Source organism: Bufo gargarizans, chromosome 8 (genome assembly GCF_014858855.1).
Source record: "Bufo gargarizans isolate SCDJY-AF-19 chromosome 8, ASM1485885v1, whole genome shotgun sequence".
In the NCBI taxonomy this organism is placed as follows: domain Eukaryota; kingdom Metazoa; phylum Chordata; class Amphibia; order Anura; family Bufonidae; genus Bufo; species Bufo gargarizans.
In genome coordinates, this window is record NC_058087.1 from 57,057,260 (window position 1) to 57,080,477 (window position 23,218).

Genomic DNA, 23,218 nt, shown 5'->3' on the forward strand with positions numbered 1-23,218 from the left:
CTGTATTTGAACATGTGACCTACTAACAAAAAGTAATGTTGTTCTATGACTCAAACCACTAAATGTGAGTAATGACTAAACTCAGTTTTACGAGCTGGAACTTACCTCATGAGATAACATTTTATACAGCTCCTCTCTGGTCACAGATATCCGCTCTCGATCGGTGCTATCCACAACCACTATTACAAACTGCAGGTGAAGAGAGGACACGTGTCAGGCAAGGACAGAACAAGAAACGTGCAAAATATGATTTACATGGGGATAAAATAAACAGAAAAAAAACATTTACTTCAATGGGAATGAGCTGCAATATCAGTCAGAACCACTGTCAAAATTATGGAACTGCCCCTGGTGAACCCCAGCACCATGGACATCCTTAGTCCGGAGACCGTCCAATAATTCAGCATCTTTGTCCCCAGAATCTGAATTTTACTGTAAGTGTAAGCAGCGTCGGACTGGGGTTCCTAAGGCCCACCAGAGGAAATTATTCTGAAGGCCCAACCCCTATATCATAAAAAAAAAGTGGGAAATGGATTGGATCCAAAAGGCAGTTAAATGTCTTTTTTTTCTACTGGATCTTTGGTGCCCTTTATGGTAGAGCCTGGGCCATCAGAGGATTCTCTGGACCTCTTTTGGGCCAGTCTAACACTGAGTGTAGGTTCACCTTAGAAGGGTTTTCAAGATAGGGGTTAATTGACCATGGGGACACACATTGATCATGGGAACAGGGGTCCTGTGTTACCCTGTTAAACAGATTGGCGATTGTACATGTGCACACTGCAAGCAATCTTGGGCAATGCCATAGAATGAATAAATGTGTGATCACCGCTCCATTTGAACAGGGGAAGACGGGACCCCAGTTCTGGTGATTGGCAGGGCTCCCAGCAGTCAGACGCCCACTGATCCTCTGCTAGGTAGTGAGTGAACTAATTGTCTTCTACAGGCATCAGGACTTCATGTTACAGCCTTAACAGGGTGGGCAGGAAACGCATGGAATGCACTTTGTGATGTCACCGTTCCCGCTGAGTATCGCCTTTGGTTACACGCTTGCCTCAGTATTTGTATAATAAGTGTTCCAAGAAGAGCGGAGAGATTCCTGACCACCGATGTCCCACATAAGAAACCTTGTGTTATTCACCACGATCTCCTCCACGTTGCTGCCTATTGTCGGAGACGTGTGGACGACTTCATTCATGGAACTGGAAAAGAAAGACAGATGCGGGTCAATACTTCAGAGATCACAGCGCAAATAACGAGGCTCCACAGCAAGTCACATGACAGCTGCAGGGATTCTGACCACAAGTCCCTAACAGGAAAACAGTGAGATCGTACGAGAAGCCCCAACAAATCACTTTGGGGGGAGATTGCGCCTTAAAAGTGACGTCAAAAAGTCACAAACTATGTGTGCATCTCTCAGCTTTTCCGCCACTCTCACCACTTTCCTTAATGGTGGTGTGGCAAGGTCAGGAAGGGGGCGCGGACAGTCACCACAACAAATTTATGACATTTACGCCAGTTTTCTGGTGAAAAAGAAGCCAGAAATTTATGGCAGCTCTGAGCAGACGCACATTTCTGTTTAGGCGCACAGACTGCTGGAGGGCCTGCGCCTCGTCATAAATTAGCTGCATCCTCTGGCAGCGCTGGGATATCAAGACAAATAAAATAAAACAAATTTTTTGCACAAATAAGATAAAATTTTCTTAGGGTAAGGGGAGTCCGGCAGGCTGTTCCGGCGGGTGGACAGCCTGTCGGATCTGTCCTGCCGCTGGTTCATGTGTGCCCCTGGCCTGCCGCTCTATAATGACTATAATGGGGGCGGGTGCGGAGTTCCGGCGGCAGCACGGCAGCGCACAGCGAGGGGCAGCCGGACTAAAAGTACGACATGCAGTACTTTTAGTCCGGCTGCGTATCGCTGTGCGCTGCCGTCGGAACTCCACCCCCCATTATAGTCATTATAGAGTAGCAGGCCAGGGGCACACATAAACCAGCGGCAAGACGGATCCGACAGGCTGTTCACCCGCTGGAACAGCCTGTCAGACTATGTCAGGAAATCCTCCCAAGATATACTTTTTATCTACCCAGCAAATGCAGTTTGCAAAGATCTTAACAAATGTAAACTTCGGGAGGCGTTGGGATTAGATTTGGGGCTCATGCACACAGCCGTTGTTTGGGTCCACATCCGAAGAGCATTTTTTGCGGCTCAGAAGCGGACCTATTCACTTCAATGTGTAAAAGATGCGGACACCGCTCCGTGTGCCGCCCGCATCCGTTGCTCCGTTCCATGTCCCCGCAAAAGGAAAAAAAAAAAAAAAGGAACATGTCTTATTCTTGTGTGTTTTGTCCATTTCTATTGTAGGCCGCCGGTTCCATTCCACAAAGTGCGGAACACACACGGCCGGCATCTGTGTTTTGCAGATCCGCAATCTATGGCCTGCAAGACACGGCGCGGTCGTGTGCATGAGCCCTTATGCCTATTATTATTATTCTTCAAGTTCATTCTGAATTAACGGGGATCGATAAGACCCCAAAAAAAAGGAGGTGAAAAATATGCAGGTGTCAATAAAGGGGTATAATATATCACAGCCAAGCCTTGCCCCCGAGGTACGTACAACTGATACAGTATAGTCGTCTTCCCCGCATTATCCAGGCCCACGATGATGACTTTGTGCTCTGAAATACAGAAATAAAACATACAAAAAATAAATGGAAACGTTTGTGGTTTGTTTCCGAGAACAAGGGGTTGTGGCCCAGTCACTACGGCAAAGCAGAACGGAAGAATGAGGTATTACAACAATAGAACGTCACTCGGACAAGCCAGGAGGTGGGGGGCTGGGAGATGGGACACCTGTTCTGGACTAGTGTCCTCTCATAAATGGGTTACCCTACCTTGAACTGATTCACAGGTTATGGCCTGCTCACTGAGGATATCAGCGGGGGTCCCAGTTTTTAATTGCTTCCATGTGTCCAAAATAAAGGAGTAACATTACAGTCTTGAAATATCCTACGCTTTGTGTCTGCAGCTCTCATGCACACCTATGCGTCTCCGTGGTTACAATGTATTTTGCTATCAGAACAGGGGGCTGCAGGATCAGACTATAGCAGGTTTGTTGTGGACTGTTTCCTAACTGAAATAAAACCAAGTCCAGACGCATGCGCAATAGACACCGTCGGAGATGGCAGTATGACTAATCGAGTACACATGCGCACCAAACATCCTCCCGATGTGAGAAGATGACGAACTACCTATGGATGTGGTGAGTGGACGGATCATTATTCTGTCATACGAGCGACGGATTTTGATTGGATCTTAAACTAAGAAATACCTACCCATAGAGGTTAAAAGCCTCTTCCTGTATGTCGCTCGTGTTGTCAGTAGCTCCATATCCCCTGAAGACGCCACATCTGTGGCGAAACATGTCGGGGGAGCTACAATCTGAATTTTAGTCAAGTGCAGCTGTGATAGTGTATCTGAACGGGGTCTGACTGCAGACACACCTTGTGTTAGACACATACAGGCAGGGAATCGCAACAAAATGTTATTATTTACAGACTAGTATAAAGCGATCGTACATGACCTTTAATATCACGATCTGTGCAGAGACCAACAAAACTACCTGGCCGATGCTCTATTTGAGCTGGTAAATAGAGGGAATAAGAGTGTCATGATAACACTTATTGGTAGTGCGGACGCATATTATTAAAGGCAGTAACATAGGTGAAGCAACCTGTGCCCATATTGCCCAATATCCCAGCTACACCTGTAATTTTAAAACAGGATTTTCTTTTTTTCTCTTCCCGATTTATTTTTAATAGAAAAAATAATAAATGTTATGTTTTAAATGACCATAAACGGGAAACTTGTAGCCTCTGGCTAACTGAATTATATATATTATTATTTCTCTGGTCCAAAGGGTCCTTGCAGGAAACTGTTTCCATGGAGACGCATAGGTGCTCGAAACAAAAACAACAAAACACAAACAAACAATAAGATATTTGTAATCAAGGCTTTTCATGGAGATACAAAATTGCTTAAAGGGAACCTGTCCCCGGGATTTTGTGTATAGAGTTGAGGACATGGGTTGCTAGATGGCCGCTAGCACATCCGCAATACCCAGTCCCCATAGCTCTGTGTGCTTTTATTGTGTAAAAAAAAAAAATATTTGATACATATGCAAATTAACCTGAGATGAGTCCTGTCCCTGACTCATCTCACATACAGGACTCATCTCAGGTTAATTTGCATATGTATCAAATAGTTTTTTTTTTTTTTTTACACAATAAAAGCACACAGAGCTATGTGGACTGGGTATTGCGGATGTGCTAGCGGCCATCTAGCAGCCCATGTCCTCAGCTCTATACACAAAATCCCGGTGACAGGTTCCCTTTAATTTGTTTCAATATTGCACATTAAAAATAATCTTTACATTCAATTATTTCAATTGAGGCACAAGAAGAGCTTGAAGCTCATGTCAGATAAGGCCAAACAGGGCTCAGCCCCGTCAGATAGGTTTTCACTCGGAGATCTGTTGCAGTGAACACAATACACCGTCCAAGAGCAAACAATGAATCATTAATAGTACGGACAAAGGCCTCGACGCCCTGGGAACAAGCCTCCCAGCAAGGAGGGCCCTCGTACAGTGACTACGTTTTACTGAGATGCCGTATCTGTCATGTTTTTTGGAAATGTTACACTCCTTAAAGGGGTACTCTCACCTCAGAAATTGATATCCACAGGATATGCCACAAATGTGTGATAGATGCGGGTCTAAACAGAACAAAACACTGTAAGGCCGCGGGCACCTCCGCAGTGGGATGGGATCAGGAGACGCCTGTGGGTGGATATGCCACTTCGAGCCTCCGGCTATACAGGGAGCTGCTGCATGGCGCCATTTCATTTGCATCGTGACTACAGAAGAACGAATCGATTTGTACTAATCAAATTCCTTCAGAAGTCAACCTCCTTGAGCGGCAAGGGTCTGGCCCCACGGATCAAGAGACTTCCCCTTGATTGACAGGACCAGACATCTCACCAGGCCCTGTCAATGTCACACCTGCGGCTCAAGGAGAAGCGCCTGCACAGTCGACAATTGTGCTGCTCAGGTCGCAGTAGCAGAGCCTCCGCACGTGTGTCGCTACTTTAAGCAATGGTGCAGACGCAAGACTTTCAGGGCGAGGTGAGAACGTCTGGTTCTGTCAGTCAAGGGGGAGTCTCTTGAGCATCGGGGCCAGCCGCTCGCCGCTCAAGGAGGCCGATTACGGAACGAATTTGACTCGTACAAATCGACTCGCTCATCTCTAATTGGGACGACTGTGGTTCCTCGCCGGGGAACGGCTTTGCCGTGGAAACCTACAAACCGCCGCTGCAGACCTTTAATGTGAAGAATCGATGGGGGCTCCTAAAGGTGATGCCACTACTTTATACGATGTAAATATCCCTTTAAGCATGGCATATTTTCCCCCTTCTCTCCTTCCAACAGCAGTAGCTTCCATTATTTTTATTCACACGGTTATACAAGGTCTTGTGTTTCGAGGTGTCATGTTTTTTCTGGTTCACTGCAGCGAAAAGTATTTGTATTTCTTGTGCATTTTTATAAAACCTGTTATATGAGTTTTTATTTTTTTTCTTGTCCATACAAAACTACTGACAGACAAAGGTAGGGGCCGGGGACAGGAGGGGATACATACCTCTGTCCTTAGTGGATGCAGTGCTGAAACAAACTCAGTCTTTGTTCCCGTTGGCACCATTCTGGCAAGTGCACTGGGGGTGGGCCCGCAGGCTGCAGCACTGCCCCTCTGCTCTGCCTGGCGGCTGCAGCACTGCCCCTCTGCTCTGCCTGGCGGCTGCAGCACTGCCCCTCTGCTCTGCCTGGCGGCTGCAGCACTGCCCCTCTGCTCTGCCTGGCGGCTGCAGCACTGCCCCTCTGCTCTGCCTGGCGGCTGCAGCACTGCCCCTCTGCTCTGCCTGGCGGCTGCAGCACTGCCCCTCTGCTCTGCCTGGCGGCTGCAGCACTGCCCCTCTGCTCTGCCTGGCGGCTGCAGCACTGCCCCTCTGCTCTGCCTGGCGGCTGCAGCACTGCCCCTCTGCTCTGCCTGGCGGCTGCAGCACTGCCCCTCTGCTCTGCCTGGCGGCTGCAGCACTGCCCCTCTGCTCTGCCTGGCGGCTACAGCACTGCCCCTCTGCTCTGCCTGGCGGCTGCAGCACTGCCCCTCTGCTCTGCCTGGCGGCTGCAGCACTACCCCTCTGCTCTGCCTGGCAGCTGCAGCACTGCCCCTCTGCTCTGCCTGGCGGCTGCAGCGCCATCCAGGAGACGGCTACAGCCATTACTCACAGCAGAAGAAAGCGGCCGTGAGCCAGTCATACATTACCTGCAAAGCAACACACCCTGTGGCCCCCACCTTTGATGCACTTGGCGGAGCAGCGCATACAGGATTTTTTATATATATTTTTTGTACTAAAACCAAAGACAGGTATGTATCTTCTATCCATGTCCGCATTACGGACAAGGATAGTACTGTTCTACTAGGGGTCAGCTGTTCCGTTCCGCATTAATACGGAATGCACACGGACATCATCCGTATTTTCTGTGGATCAGTTTTTTGCGGACCGCAAGATACATACAGTCGTGTGCATGAGGCCTTACAATACATTAAAGGGGTTCTCATCTCAGACAATGGGGGCATATCACTGGGATATGCCCCCATTGTCTTATAGGTGCGGGTGCCGCACCCATTTTGAGCACGGAGCCCCGAAAGTGAAGGAGAGCACACTGCGCATGCGCAGCTGCCCTCCATTTATTTCTATGGGGCTGCCGAAAATAGCCTAGCGCTGGCTCGGCTATTGCCATCTGCCCCATAGAAATGAATGGGAGCATGGGCCGCGCATGCGCAGTGCGCTTCCATTCACTTTTATGGGAGAGGCGGGGATTAGCGCTTGGTGGTGGACGGACCCCGGGAAATCTCCCGGGGTCCTCCAGCCACAGCGCTCCCCCCTCCATTCTCGATATAGGTGCGGGTCCTAGTGATATGCCCCCATTGTCTAAGATGGGGATACCCCTTTAAATTAGTTCCATGCAATTATCACCAGGCTATCATTACTGGGCTACATTCACACACAAAGGGGGGGAACTTTGGAACTCGAATATGTGGGACGGGCGCGGCTGGTATCAAAGTTTGGGCTTGTTCACATGAACGTTTTCAAATCTACATCAGCTGATTTCTGGCACGCGGACTGCCCAAAGATGTGCCACATTTATGAGGAGGCGTGTCTCACACGTGGTACGGACTTTAAATTCACAGTATGTCAATTCCAATTCCGACAACCCCTTTATTAGACTCCAGCAAAGGTTGTGTCCCCTGTGATGCACAATATGGGCGTGCACGGGCATACGGAGACCCCCCATTATCACCACACTCAGTATCGCTGGGGTAGTGGGCTTTTACGTGGCAAAATAAACGTGGCAACAAGCCGTGACTTCTGCCACAGTTCCAGCCTCATCGACTTTCTTCGCCATTAGGAGTCCATATAAAGGTCTGAACAGTGACGAGCACTAAGACGGGACCGCGCCAGGCAAAACGTGCCGAAGACGTATCGGACCACGCACATTCTGCCTGTCGAGCATCTTTACTGGAGGACAGAAGTCATGCTGGGAGTTGTAGTTCAACACGAAGTGTCATGCTGGGAAACGTAGTTCAATGACTTTATCGATGATACCAGATCAGTAGCTATCATTCTATAAGTCATGATGGGAGTTGTAGTTTGACAAAAGCTGTCACTCTACAAGCCATGCTGGAAGTTGTAGTTTAGCACCAGCTGTCACCATAGAGACTGCTCTAAATGTCTGCCCCCTTAAGACGTCCAGCTCTTACCCTGATGGCTGAACAGCCTCCATATCTTCGTGAAGAGGATTCCCATCCTGGGACGTGTTCCTGTCAGCAGCACAGGAAACTAGAGGCCGCTTCACGCTACTGGCCGCTCCTCCAGTGACATCTCTCGGTCACTAGACGCTGCTGGCAGCCGCCATGTCCACAGCGACAGCAGGTAACTAACACCCCGACTTACTCATCTGACAGCGTTCAGCACGTCGCACCGCTGCCCACGTCAGCAGGAGGCGCCCGAACCGGTCATAGGCCGTGAAGACTGTCAGCTCAAACTGTGTCCTCCATGCTGCGGAGATTTTCCCGACGTCTGTCCCATAAGGTTGTACAGTAGTTGGTCTTCAACAAAATGGCGGCTTTCCTTATGCTTCAACAGCGTCAATGGAGACATAAATTCATTTGACCAGAGAATACTGAAACCTGTTGGCTGGGGAATAATGATACCTTATAAAGAGTGATTTACGAGGGTGTAAGTGAAATTAATACCTGCTAATTGCATAATTGGCCTCCGGCGTTTTAAAACGTGGGTAGATGGATGTAAAGGTGTTGCTCGTAGCAACCAATCAGAATCCAGCTGCCATTATGCTCTGCTGGTTAGAAAATAAAAGCTGCATTCTGATTGGTTGCTATGGCTGTCCACAAGCAGAAAGTTATCAGGCCTTCTTCACCCAATCCGTCCAATAGCAATATGAGCATTGCTGCCCATAGCAACCAATCACAGTGCAGCTTTCATTTTTCCACAAAGGTTTAAGAAATAAAAGCTGAGCTCTCATTGGTTGATCAGTTTTTATGAACTCATCGTGTTGCCCATGGTGACCAGATCACCGATGTTATTTCATAAAAGGCGATTAAGTTGGCCAACACGTGTGGAATAGAGAACGCCTGAAATAAAGTGCTATTGCTGCAAACATACTGTTTATGTTTAAAACAGAAAAACACCCCCATTCACTTGGGACAAATTTGCTACTCCTTGCATATACACTACTAAATATGCAGTGTGCAGGTATACGTAGCAATGTAAGCACCAAAGGGGTCACCGTGCTCGCATCTGGCAGCAATTTGTGCATTTTTAAAGGGCATCTGTCAGCAGTTTTGTACCTATGACACTGGCTGACCTGTTACATGTGCGCTTGGCAGCTGAAAGCACCTAGGAGCAACGGGGGCGTAGGTACAGGAAAGAGGCTCGCATTATAGAAGAGGACTGCCGGTGAGCCTCTTTACTGCACGGCTCCTGTGCCGGATACCGAAGCGCACGGTGCAGTGTGAGACTTTAGGAGAAGTCAGTGCCAAGTGTGATGATGTCTTCACTGACTGGTCCTGTCAATCAAAGTGCAGAGGGCATAGCAGTTGCAGAGAGAGCAGAGCTTCTAGGTGTAACGGCAACGCCCCCGTTGCTCCTAGAGGTTCAGTTGCATGTATTAAAACATCATTTTTCTCAGCAGTGCGGGCACATATGAACATAGGACCAACACAGACGCCTTCAGCTGCCAAGAGCACATGTAACGGGTCAGTCAGTGTCATAGGTATAAAACTGCTGACAGATGCTCTTTAACGGTTGATTGTATGGGTGACCGACCACCACCAGTCTAATAGTTGGGTGAAGAAAAGGCCATCAGTATTGTAATTGGTATCCATGTAACACAGTAACATAGTTTATAAGGTTGAAAAAAGACATTTGTCCATCCAGTTCGGCCTGTTATCAGACATCCCAACCTGCAAAAACTCATTTCAGGGAGGTGCACTTCTCATTTCAGGGAGGTTTTTTTTTTTTTTTTCCACAAACTTTTTATTACATTTTCCAAACATATGAAGTATCTGCACACTTTTCTCTATGGTGTGGAGGACCGGGCTCATTACCCTGCCCCAAATTATCATATTTATATATATGATTAAAGCATCCAGGGGGTGTGAATTTAACACTGGGGTAAATAATATAATTAAAATGGAGGGTTAAATGTGTAAATGTATTTAAAAAAAAAATGCATCTCTTTCAATAGTTATATAGCTACTGAATGAGACAGAAGGGATGCCTTTAACATATATATCTCCTTGAGAAGCCAATTTGACCCTAAAGGGTTAATTCAACCTGTAATCTAAACTCTGTCCTGTCACTTCTCTTATCTCTCTGCTCTGCTATCTGACTGAGATAAACCTTTCCGGGAGATATTGTTTCACATGGGGGTGTCAGGGAGCCGCTATCTAATAGCGGGAGACTCCCTGAACCTCCGGGAGAGTTGAGATCCCTGTGTTATCCTGCAAGTTGATCCAGAGGAAGGCAAAAAACCCTGTGAGGTAGAAGCCAATTTTCCTCACTCTAGGGGGAAAAAAATTCCTTCCCAACTCCAATCAGGCATCAGAATAAGGGCTCGTTCACACAAACGTTTTTTGCGTTTCGTATACGGGCCGTATTTGGCGTTCCTTATATGGTTCGTATACGGAACCATTTATTTCAATGGGTCCACAAAAGATGCAGACAGCACTCTGTGTGCTGTCCGCATCCGTTGCCCCGCTTCGTGGCCCTGCAAAAATTGTGAGGCATGTCCTATTCTTGTCCGTTTTGTGGATAAGAATAGGCATTTCTATAATGGGCCTCCTGTTCTGTTCCGCAAATTGCGGAAGACACACGAGCGGCATCCGTTTTTTACAGATCCGCAATTCGCGGATCGCAAAAAACTGCACAGTCGTGTGAACGAGCCCCATTTCAATGGGTCCGCAAAGAAAATGGAAGCTACTCCGTGTGCATTCCGTTTCCGTATGTCTGTTCCGCAAAAAAATAGAACATGTCCTATTATTGTCCGCATTACGGACAAGGATAGTACTGTTCTATTAGGGGCCAGCTGTTCCATTCCACAAAATACAGAATGCACACGGACGTCATCCGTATTATTTTTTGCAGTTCCGGTTTTTGCGGACCTCAAATTACATACGGTCGTGTGCATGACCCCTAGCTCCCTGGATCACCGACCCCTTCTCTAGTAGCTATAGCCTGTAATATTATTACACTCCAGAAATACATCCAGGCCCCTCTTGAATTCCTTTATTGTACTCACCATCACCACCTCCTCAGGCAGAGAGCTCCATAGTCTCACTGCTCTTACTGTAAAGAATCCTCTTCTATGTTTGTGTACAAACCTTCTTTCCTCCAGACGCAGAGGATGTCCCCTCGTCACAGTCACAGTCCTGGGGATAAATAGATGATGGGAGTGATCTCTGTACTGACCCCTGATATATTTATACGTTATTAGATCTCCCCTCAGTCGTCTTTTTTCTAAAGTGAATAACCCTAATGTTGATAATCTTTCTGGGACCTGTAGTCCCCACATTCCAGTTATTACTTTAGTTTCCCTCCTCTGGACCCTCTCCAGCTCTGCTATGTCTGCCTTGTTCACAGGAGCCCAGAACTGTACACACTACTCCATGTGTGGTCTGACTAGTGATGTGTAAAGTGGTAGGACTATGTTCTCATCACGGGCATCTATGCCCCTTTTGATGCAACCCATTATCTTATTGGCCTTGGCAGCAGCCGCCTGACACTGGTTACTACAGTTAAGGGTCCATTCACACGTCCGTGTGTGTGGATCCGCAAAACACAGACATCGGCGATGTGCGTTCCGCACTTTGCGGACCGCACATCGCCGGCACTTAATAGAAAATGCCTATTCTTGTCCGCAATTGCAAACAAGAATAGGACATGTTCTATATTTTTCGGGATCGGAATTGCAGACCCGGAAGTGCGGATCCGCAATTCCGGATCCGGGCTGCCCCATAGAAATGAATGGGTCCGCAATTCCATTCCGCAAAATGCGGAACGAAATTGCGGACGTGTGAATGGACCTTTAGTTTGTTGTCCAGTAAAATTCCTAGGTCCTTTCCATGTCAGTGTTAGGGCTTGTTCACACGAACGTGTGCTGCATGTTGCCGTATTGCGGACCGCATTTGCGTATACGCAATACACGAACTGCGTTCCGTGTGCATTCCGCATCACGGATGCGGACCCATTCACTTCAATGGGTCCGGAGATGTAGAACGGAAGCACGGAACGGAACACTACGGAGTGCTTTCTGGGGTTCCCTTCCGTGCCTCCGCACCGCAAAAAGATAGAACATGCTCTGGGCCTGGTCGGTGCACGGTCGGTTCCCGTGCATTGCGGACTGCAATTTGCAGTCCACAGCACAGGCTAACGAGCCCTTCACCAGTGTTTTACCATTTAGTATGTACTGGTGACTTGCATTATTCCTTCCTATGTGCATAACCTTACATTTGTCATATTGACGTCTGTAACTGGGGTCGTGCAGTGAGGCAGAAGAGGGATCTCAGGGCCTCCGTTCTAGTGATTGGTAGGGCCCCATGCAATCAGACATTTATCACCTATCTTATACATATCATCCAGTTTTACTTTCATTTAGGGCTTGTTCAAACGACCATTGCTCCTCCGTTGACGTATTGCGGCCCGCATTCACTTGAATGGGTCCGCAAATCTGGAGATGCGGTGCGGAACGAAACGGAACCCTTACGGAAGCACTACGGAGTGTTTCTGTGTGTTCCCTTCCGTGCCTCCGCACCGCAAAAAGATAGAACTTGCTCTACTTTTTTGCGGAACAGACGGATTGCGGACCCCATTCAAGTGAATGGGGTTGCGATCTGCATGCGGCAGCCCCACAGCCGGTGGCCGTGCATTGCGGACCGCACTTTGCGATCCACACCACGGGCACAGAGGTGCAACGGTCATGTGAACAAGCCCTTATAGGGGTTATTCACATGTTGCAGTCATATCCCTGACGTGTGAATACACTCTTACAATAACCCGTGGCCCTTGGACTATGACTCGCCACGTGACTGGGTTGAGTAGTTAAGACTCCCGGCTGCAAAGGTCACACTGAATTTCGATCACACACTTACTGACGTATAACGAGGGAGGAGGATAAGGTATTTATCTAGATGCTCAGGTTGTTGTAGGTCCACGCGCTACCTTGGATTTTACTGCAAATCTGCGCAAAATCCACATATGTGTCATGTAGATTTGCCATGGACTTAACCCTGTGCATTGCAAAGGGTGAAATCTGCTTTGCAAAACTGCAACAAGACTGCAGCAGAACTGCCATACTGCAGTTAAGGAAATCTGCATTAGGTCTGTTTCACACGAGCGTGTGCAGTGCGGGAATCACGCTCCGTGTGTGAGCGCGATCCTCCGTCCTGGACACTGCTCGCTCAGGGCATTATAATGATTTATAATGCTGTGTGCCTCTGCATGACCATATTGCCACAGAATGATACTGACAGCTTTATGTCACTATGCTTCTGCAGCAAAAAGGTCATGCAGAGAGACACAGCATTAGGCCTCTTGCACACGACCGTATGTATTTTGCAGTCCGCAAAAATCGGATCTGCACAAAATACGGATGACATCCGTGTGCATTACGTATTTTGTGGAACGGAACAGCTGTCCCCTAATAGAACAGTACTATACTTGTCCATAATGCGGACAATAATAGGACATACAGAAATGGAATGCACATGGTGTAACTTTCGTATTTTTTGCGGCCACATTGATGTGAATGGTTCCGCATACGTTCCGCAAAAAAAACCAACGGAACGGACACGGAAATAAATTACATTTGTGTGCAAGAGGCCTTATAAATCATTATAATGCCCTGTGCTGCAGTGTACAGGACGGAGGGACGCGCTCACACACGGAGCGTGATCCCTGCACTGCACGAGTTCATGTGAAACAGCCCTTATGCTATCAATTTCGTGAAGATTTCTACTGCTACATTTGAATGGAATTTGTAATTACAGGTTACTTACAGTGCTGCCCATAATTATTCATACTCCATGGCAAATTTTGACTTAAAGTTACTTTTATTCAACCAGCAAGTAATTTTTTGACGGGAAATGACATCGGTGTCTCCCAAAAGATAATAAGACGATGTACAAGAGGCATTATTGTGGGGGAAAAACATTTCTCAGCTTTTATTTACATTTGAGCAAAAAGTGTCCAGTCCAAAATTATTCCTCCCCTTCTCAATAATCAATAGAAAAGCCTTTATTGGCTATTACAGCAATCACACGCTTCCTATAATTGCAGACCAGCTTTTTGCAGGTCTCCACAGGTATTTTTGCCCATTCATCTTTAGCAATGAGCTCCACATCTTTCAGGTTGGAGGGTCTTCTTGCCATCACCCTGATCTTTAGCTCCCTCCACAGATTCTCAATAAGATTAAAGTCTGGACTCTGGCTGGGCCTCTCCAAAACGTTAAGGGCTCATGCACACGACAGTATTGCTTTTTCAGTGTTTTGCGGTCCGTTTTTAACGGATCCGTTGTTCCGTTTTTTGTTTCCGTTGTGTTTCCGTTTCCTTTCCGTTTTTCCGTATGCCATAGACAGTATACAGTAATTACATAGAAAAAATTCCGTATGTGTTCCGTTTTTTTGCGGACCCATTGACTTGAATGGAGCCAAGCACCGTGATTTGCGGACAAGAATAGGACATGTTCTATCTTTTCACGGCACGGAAATACTGAAACGGAATGCACACTGAGACACTTCAGTATTTTTTGCTGAACTATTGAAATGAATGGTTCAGTATATGTTCCGCATACTGAACTACAAAAATGGCCAGTATACTGAACGCAAAATACTGCCGTGTGCATGAGCCCTAATGTTGTTGTCTGCTAACCATTTCTTCACCACTTTTGCTGTGTGTTTTGGGTCATTGTCATGCTGAAATGTCCACTGGTGCCCAAGGCCAAGTTTCTCTGCAGACTGCCTGATGTTGTCATTGAGAATCCTCATGTATTGCTCTTTTTTCATGGTGCCGTTTACTGTGATTAGGTTCCCTGGTCCATTGACTGAAAAACACCCCCAAAGCATTAGGTTCCCACCACCATGTTTGACAGTGGGGATGGTGTTCTTTGGGTTGAAGGCTTCTCATTTTTTACACCAAATGAAGGAAACATCATTGTGACCAAACAATAATTTTTTTGTTTCATCTGACCATAACACAGAAGACCAGAAGTCTTCTTCTTTGTCCAGATGAGCTTTTGCTAAGGCCAAGCGAGCTTTTGTGTGCCTCATCTGGAGAAGTGGCGTCCTCCTTGGTCTGCATCCGTGGAACCCAGCAGTGTGCAGTGTCCTGTTGGATTGTCTGCCTTGAGACATTGCCACCAGCAGAGCCCAGATTCACCAGGATGTCCTTGGTGCTGATCCTTGGATTCTTTTACACCTCTCTAACTATCCTCCTGGCCAGCACAGGTGTCACTTTTGGCTTCTGACCACGTCCTCTGAGATTTTCCACGGTGCGGAACATCTTGTATTTTTTGCTCAAATGTAAATAAAAGCTGAGAAATGTTTTTTTTTTTCCACAATAATTCCTCTTGTACATCGTCTTATTATCTTTTGGGAGACACCTACGTCATTTCCCGTCAAAAAATTACTTGCTGGTTGAATAAAAGTAACCTTAAGGTCAAAATTTGGGCAGCACTGTATACTGAATCTTTTCCCACAAACCACAGAGATAGCTGACAGCCGTGTGAGAGGCTCTGCTCTGCACTGATGAGGGGTAATCTCCCCGAAACAGCTGTCTGCAGATGAGGTACTGGCCAGGCTAGAATCCTAAGTTATGTCTCAAGGCCTGTTTAAAAGGTAAAACGTTGACTTTGACCTCGTTCACATTTTCGTGTCCGTTTGACATCTGTGGAAAAATCAGTCCGTGTTTCATCCATGAAGAATCTATGTTTGGTCTGTGTGTCCATGAAGTGAATGGAGCGGTGGCCGCTCTTGCGTGACGCACTTACCATTCATTTCTACAGGACTTCTGAAAATAGCAGAGCATGCGATTTTCAGCACTCCCATAGGAATTAATGGTGGGTGGCCGTTCATGGGACCTGCACTTATCAGACATTGGGGGCTTATCCTAGCGATATGCCCCCAATGTATGAGATGGGCCAACCTCTTTAAGGCCCCCATGCATAAAAGTAGTCTGAATCCACCAATTACAGTGGGACTAGCTGAATATCTTGTGTTTAAGGAGACCACCAGACTCTCCCCAACAGATGATACTGGAGAACAGGAGGATCGGGCATGTTGATTTTTTAACTCACAATCCTTTTGTTCTGAGGGTAAATAAACCACCGCCAGAGGGAAGGGACAGAACTGTCTGGCACATGCATGCTTGGCTAAACTGAAGGTGCATGTGTACAGGGGAATCAGGAGTAGTAACTGACGGTGTATGGGCCCCCTTTACATGTCAAAAGATTGTTTGTTTTAATAATGACAACCATCTTTTAAATGTGTGGCAATGTATTATCATTTCAGTTCATGCCAGTTACTATAATAAAAATAAAAATGTAATAAAGATGTAATTAAACAGTAATTATCCCATACACAACCTTCCTGATATACAGTGGATATAAAAAGTCTACACACCCCTGTTAAAATGTCAGGTTTCTGTGCTGTAAAAAAATGAGACAAAGATGAACAATTTCAGAACTTTTTCCACCTTTAATGTGACCTATAAACTGTACAACTCAATTGAAAAACAAACTGAAATCTTTTAGGTGGAGGGAAGAAAACAAAAAAAACTAAAATAATGTGGTTGCATAAGTGTGCACACCCTCTTATAACTGGGGATGTAGCTGTGTTCAGAATTAAGCAATCACATTCAGAATCCTGTTACATAGGAGTCAGCATACACCGGCCATCATTTAAAGTGCCTCTGATTAACCCCAAATAAAGCTCTGCTGCTCTAGTTGGTCTTTCCTGAAGTTTTCTTAGTTGCATCCCACAGCAGAAGCCATGGTCCACAGAGAGCTTCCAAAGCATCAGAGGGATCTCATTAGTAAAAGGTATCAGTCAGGAAAAGGGAGCAAAATAATTTTCAAGGCATTACATGGCTCCAGAAGGCGACCTAAATGGTCGCAAATGCGACCTAAATTGCTAAATGGCGACAACACTTTGTAGTCTTGTCGCCATTTGCGCCTAGACCCGCCGCTGCTCTGCCGCTTTCAGAAACTGACATGGCACGCGCTGCTCTCAGCACAGTGCATGTTCTCAACAACACAGGGGAGAAGGAGGCAGTCCCTCCCCCCTGTAATGCTGCTGCCACTGCCACCAATGGGCTGATAGCAGGGAGGAGGAGGGGAGGGGCTGTGGCCACTGCGCCACCAATGGGTGCGTACATATCCGCTGTGGGTGCCGGACATATCCCATACCAGCACCCAGCCTTAGAGGCTGTGTGCCGGGTATGGGATATGTCCGGCACCCACAGCCTGCGTTTGTATTAATGCAACACGCCAGACCTGCAGGGTATAGCGACAGTGAGGTCACGGTATGGGCAATCGAGGGTTACTCACTTTCTGGAGAACCCTGGGCAGGCTTGTAGCAGTGAATGAGAGGCAGACACTAATTCCTCTGGGGCACACTCTGGGTGTAGAGACCTGGCCTGATGTTGGGTGAGGTGCCCTGGTTGTTGCAGGTGTTTAGAGTGCCTGAGGCAAGGTCCCTTTAAGGTTCGTGACGCCAGTGCCTGTAACGGTGGCACACCGGTTTTCAGTAGCAATAAGTGAGGTACACGGATGATATGGTGAACCAAACGTTGCTTTACTTGGTGACAACAGTCCAACTTTATACATGCAGTACAGAAGAGGTTAATGCAGTCCTTTACAGTTCCAAAAGCACAGCAGGTTTATCACAGCAGGTTTCAATCTTGCAAGATACTTGGAGGGTATATAATTAATGCTTGGCAGTGCTATGCTGCTCTATCCCCACAGCTATTCTAGCTGGCTGGATCCCAAGGCCCGGATGCCTATTCGCTGGCTTAAATCCTTGGTATGAATTCCTTCCTCCAGTATTGGCACTTGCTTAAGGTTACAAATACCTTTTACTTCCTAGCTGTCTCTCTCTGCTTCAGGTGACTGCGGGTTGCTCCCAGGAGGTGCTGTCCTACTACTGGGGTATCTCAACTGAGCTATCCTTAGCTATCAGGAGCGTCAGGCTGACGAGGTAACTCCTCTAGTCCCCTGTCTGGGCCTTCCTATATATATCTAGGGCTCTCTAGCTCCCTCTAACGTCTGGGAGGCTAAACTACACCCTGACACCCAGATAACACAGGGAAAATACACAAATGCAATACAACACATTAACCTGTGTAGTGCCCACCTTTACCTAGTGGGACACTACATTAAGCATAAATGATATTCATTGGTGGTGCAGTGCACCGCACCCCCCAACCCCAGTATTATAAATTAGAATCATTGGTGGCAGTTCCGATCGGAGCCCCAGCAGTGTAATCCTGGGGCTCCGATCAGTTACCATGGCAGCCAGGACGCTACTCAAGCCCTGGCTGCCATAGTCGGCTGGCTGCCCAGGGCACAGAGCAGCAGGGACAGTGTGAGGTCCTATTCACCCTGATAGAGAGCTATCGGGGTGAATAGGACAAGGGATGAAAGATCCCAGGTTCTAGCCCCTAAGGGGGTAAATAGGTATTAAATAAAAAGCAAAAAAAAAAACACCAAAATATTACATAATTTTACATATAAAATATAGAAACAATAAAAAAAATTACATATCGTCACGCCCGAAAAAGTGTGAACTATTAAAATATGTAAAAATATCTCCTATGCAGTGAATGCCGTAACAGAAAAAAAAAAGTGCAATTTGCAGTTTTTTTGTCACCTTGTCCCGACAAAAATTATGATCGGACTGTTCTATTATGGTCCAGACGTTCCATAAAATGTGGAATGCACGCGGCTTTTTTGGTGTTATATTTTTTTCACGTGGTATCGAGTATCGCAATACTTTTTTATGGTATCGAAATCGAGTAAAAATTTTGGTATCGTGACAACCCTAGGTAAGACGTGTGTTTTTTTTGTTTTTTTTATTATACCGTAATTATATGTATTTTAAATCTGGCGACTAAAAATTTTTATTTGGCTCCTAAATTTTTCCGGTTAGGAGCCAATTGCTCCTTGAAATTTTTTTTGTCTTGAGCCTTGCATTAGATATTTCACGGAACACAGTGAAGACAGTATTTATCAAGTGGAGAAAATATGGCACAACAGTGACATTACCAAGAACTGGACGTCCCTCCAAAATTGATGAAAAGACGAGAAGAAAAACAGGTCTGGGAGGCTACCAAGAGGCCTACAGCAACATTAAAGGAGCTGCAGGAATATCTGGCAAGTACTGGCTGTGTGGTACATGTGACAACAATCTCCCGTATTCTTCATATGTCTGGGCTATGGGGTAGAGTGGCAAGATGAAAGCCTTTTCTTACAAAGAAAAACATCTAAGCCAGGCTATATTTTGCAAAAACACATCTAAAGTCTTCCAAAAGCATGTGGGAAAAGGTGTTATGGTCTGATGAAACCCAGGTTGAACTTTTTGGCCATAATTCCAAAAGATATGTTTGGCCCAAAACCAACCCTGCACATCACCAAAAGAACACCATGCCCACAGTGAAGCATGGTGGTGGCAGCATCATGCCAAGGGGCTGATTTTCTTCAGCTGGAACTGGGGCCTAAGTTAAGCCAGAGGGAATTATGAACAGTTCCAAATACCAGTCAATATTGGCACAAAACCTTCAGGCTTCTGCTAGAAAGCTGAACATGAAGAGGAACTTCATCTTTCAGCATGACAACGACCCAAAGCATACATCCAAATCAACAAAGGAATGACTTCACCAGAAGAAGAATAAAGTTTTGGAATGGCCCAGCCAGAGCCCAGACCTGAATCCGAATGAAAATCTGTGGGGTGATCTGAAGAGGGCTGTGCCCAGGAGATGCCCTCGCAATCTTTTGCAAAGAAGAGTGGGCAAATCTTGCCAAGTCAAAATGTGCCATGCTGATAGACTCATACCCAAAAAGACTGAGTGCCCTAATAAAATCAAAAGGTGCTTCAACAAAGTGTTAGTTTAAGGGTGTGCACACTTATGCAACCACATTATTTTATTTTTATATTTTTTCTTCCCTCTACCTAAAAGATTTCAGTTTGTTTTTCAATTGAGTTGTACAGTTTATAGGTCACATTAAGGGTCCATTCACACGTCAGTATTTTTCTATATCCTGAATTTCGGTCCGTTTTTTGCGGATCCGTTGTTCCTGAAAATGTTTCCGTATGTCATCCGTTTTTTGCGGATCCATTGACTTTGTATTGTACCAGGATCCGATTTTGCGGATAATAATAGGACAAGTTTTATATTTTTTCGGACATGCGGAACGGAACAACGGAATGTGTGCTGTCCGATTTTTTTTAGGACCCATTGAAAATGAATGGGTACTCAACTGGTCCAGATCTGTTCCGCAAAAAACGGAACAGATCAGGAAAAAAACAACAGATGTGTGAATGGACCCTAAAGGTGAGAAAAGTTCTGAAATGATTTATCTTTGTCTCATTTTTTTACATCACAGAAACCTGACATTTTAACAGGGGGTGTGTAGACTTTCTATATCCACTGTATATTAAAAAATAATTGCATCACTACTATAGTGTATAATGAGCTCATTCATCTCCATTCAGCAGCAATAAAAAAAAGACACAAACCACAAAAATTTAAAAGATTTTTCATTTATTATAGAAAAAAAATGTTAATGCAGTTAAATCTTTTTTTACACTTCTAAATTCCATAAAACAAGTCCAGAGAAATTGGGATGCCAGAAGCATGCAGTCTGCATTTGCTTTGTTAAATGTTCCTTTTTTTCACAAAAATAACACCACTTTTAGTTTTTTTTTAAATCTCTGTAAGCCACTGAAGCAGAGGGAGAGCAGAGCATGCAACACTTTACGCCTTTGCATAGTCATTTTTTATTTTTTTACCCAGCATGCCTTGTTGAATGCTACACATATCCATAGATAAAAGTAGAAAGGGTTAACCAGCAAAAACATACAAATCCCCCCCCCCCCCCCCCCACCCGACTCTTTTGGTTTAGTAAAGGCAAAATTAAATTTCCACACTCCAGCTTCAAATAATCAGCTTTGGGTATAGATCGGTTTCACAACATGACATAAGCCTAAGTGGGAATTCACGTTTACTATAATGGTGACATAACGGATTATTTTATTATTTTGTGGGATTATAATGATATATTTGCTCTGTCAACTTTATTTTTTTTATTTATTTGCTTTCATCACTGACTTTTTTTTCTAGTACATGTTAATAAAGCGCTATCTACGTACATACAGTATGTGCTCTTGTTATAACATATCAGACAATGGATGGCATCCATATTGTGTGCCCAACCCATCTTTATATTTACAAATTTTTTACAAAAAATAATTGACCCCAAAATAAATTAATCAATACATTTTACTGCTACAATATGCCACCAATGTCTGATAGCTGAGGGTCCCACCTCTGGGACCCTCAGGTATCTCTAAAACGGAGCCCGCAAAGTGAAGGAGAGCGGACTGCGCGTGTGCGGCCGTTCTCCATTTATTTCTATGGGAGTGCCGAAACAAAGTCCCATTTCATTTCAAGTCCATTAGTTTCCAAGTCACATAGAAATGAATGGGAAGCAACTGCGCAAGTGCCGCCACAGCTCCAATAACTTATATGGGATTGATGGAAATAGCTGAGCCAGCGCTCGGCTTTTGCGGAGGGCAGGGCGCGCATGCGCAGTCCGCTTTCCTTCATTTTGCAGGTTACGTTTTAGAGATAGCCGTGGGTTCTAGAGGTGCGACCCGCAGCTATCAGACATTGGTGGCCTATCCGAGCAGTATGCCACCCATGTTTGAGATGACACGACCCCTTTAAGAAAGAAGAGGATGACTCAAGACTTTTAGATTTTTCGGGGGAAAATGGCTTTCAAAGCAGTTGTCCAGAACCAGAAAAAGATGTCCGCTTTCTTTCAAAAACAGAACCATACCTATCCACAGGTTGTATGTCATATCAGAGTCCAGCCCCATTCACTTCAATGGAGCTGAGCTGCAACATCAGCCGCGACCTGTGGACTGAGGGTCTGTTTTTCTAATCTTCAACAACTCTTTAAAGGGGTTTTCCAGCTTCCCAATATTGACCTATCCTCAGGATAGGTAATCAATATCCGATTGATTGCAGGTCCAAGAAAAGCCCCACCGATCAGCTGTTCCCTGCAGCCGCTGGCGCACAGTTCCGTTCAGAGTGTAGTGGTCGTGCCAGGTTACATTCCAGTGAATGGGAGCTGAGCTGCAGTAACCCATTATGGCGACTACACTTTAAACGGAGTAGTGCTTCCTGCTCAGTTTAAAGTGCCAGTTCCGGTGCTGGCGTTCACAGGGGATGCTGGGTGTCGGACCCCCACCAATCTGATATTGATGACCTATCCTGAGGATAAAGGCAAAGGTGTAGAGCAGCACTAACGGACCTCACCGACCAATACCGGAATGCATCAGCCACAACAGGACCACAGATCCGCAGTAGTCCACCGAACAGCAGAAAGAAAAGAGGTTACAGCAGCATCTCCGGTGTATCCTTTATTGAAACCTTGAGTGCGTACAGAAAGCAAAAATACGACGTTTCGGCTACATAGTAGCCTTTATCAAACCTTGAGCTTGATAAAGGCTACTATGTAGCCGAAACGTTGTATTTTTGCTTTCTGTACACACTCAAGGCTTCAATAAAGGATACACCGGAGATGCTGCTGTAACCTCTTTTCTTTCTGCTATCCTAAGGGTAGGCACTCAATATTAGGCCTCATGCACACGGCCGTACCGTGCATTAGGGTCCACAATTTGCGGTCCCCAGTGCATAGGCAACATCAGTGCAGATTCTGCAAACGGATCCAGACTCATTCAGCTTGAATGGGTCCGTGATCCGTCCTCACTGTCCTATTTTTTCACTGTGTGGAGGCCACGGAGAGAAACCCCACGGAAGCACTCTGTAGTACTTCCATGCCTCCATTCCGCACCGCACCCTCCGGATTGCGGACCCATTCAAGTGAATGCGGTGAGCACACAGCCGGCGCCTACGTATGGCGGACCTGCTCTTTGCGGGCCGCAATACGACAACAGCCACATGCAAGAGGCCTTAGAAGCTCAGAAACCCCTTTTAATGGCCCGCCTTGTCAAGCAGAATGGTTGAGCACACAGAATGGCTGCCGCCACTGTAGGTGGCTGACCCACCTTAATACTCATGTGGTTTCATCATGCTATACACCATGGCAATAATGGCAATGCTACTTTTCACATGAAGAAAAAGCCTTATATGATGGTGAAAAACAAAATATGAACCCGTAAAAATATATATATATGGCAATATGACACCGAACATTGAATGAAACACATCGTGGTGACACATTAATCTACAGATCTGAATATATATATATATATATTTTTTTTTCAGTTTTCTTTATTAAAAACACAGCTGCCAGAC

The 23,218-nt window shown here is 45.9% G+C and overlaps 1 protein-coding gene across 1 annotated transcript; it reads right to left on the reverse strand.

Annotated features, from left to right (window-relative positions):
• Positions 1-72: 72 nt before the first annotated feature.
• LOC122945148 (ADP-ribosylation factor-like protein 5A) lies at positions 73-8,099 on the reverse strand. Its single transcript, XM_044304061.1, has 4 exons — positions 7,867-8,099; positions 2,610-2,670; positions 1,052-1,199; positions 73-189 (listed from the first exon to the last, which is right to left on the reverse strand). Exons 1-4 carry the CDS (start codon positions 7,910-7,912, stop codon positions 88-90), a joined length of 357 nt encoding a protein of 118 aa, XP_044159996.1. The 5' UTR covers positions 7,913-8,099; the 3' UTR covers positions 73-87.
• Between the last annotated feature and the right edge of the window lie 15,119 nt (positions 8,100-23,218).

Excerpts from the sequence above, each read along its gene's own strand:
- LOC122945148 (XM_044304061.1), bottom strand. The coding sequence starts at position 7,912 with ATGGGAATCCTCTTCACGAAGATATGGAGGCTGTTCAGCCATCAGG. Across the intron at positions 2,671-7,866 it reads GAGGCTGTTCAGCCATCAGG|AGCACAAAGTCATCATCGTG; the intron begins GTAAGAGCTGGA and ends TCTGTATTTCAG. Across the intron at positions 190-1,051 it reads CTTATTATACAAATACTGAG|TTTGTAATAGTGGTTGTGGA; the intron begins GCAAGCGTGTAA and ends CTTCACCTGCAG.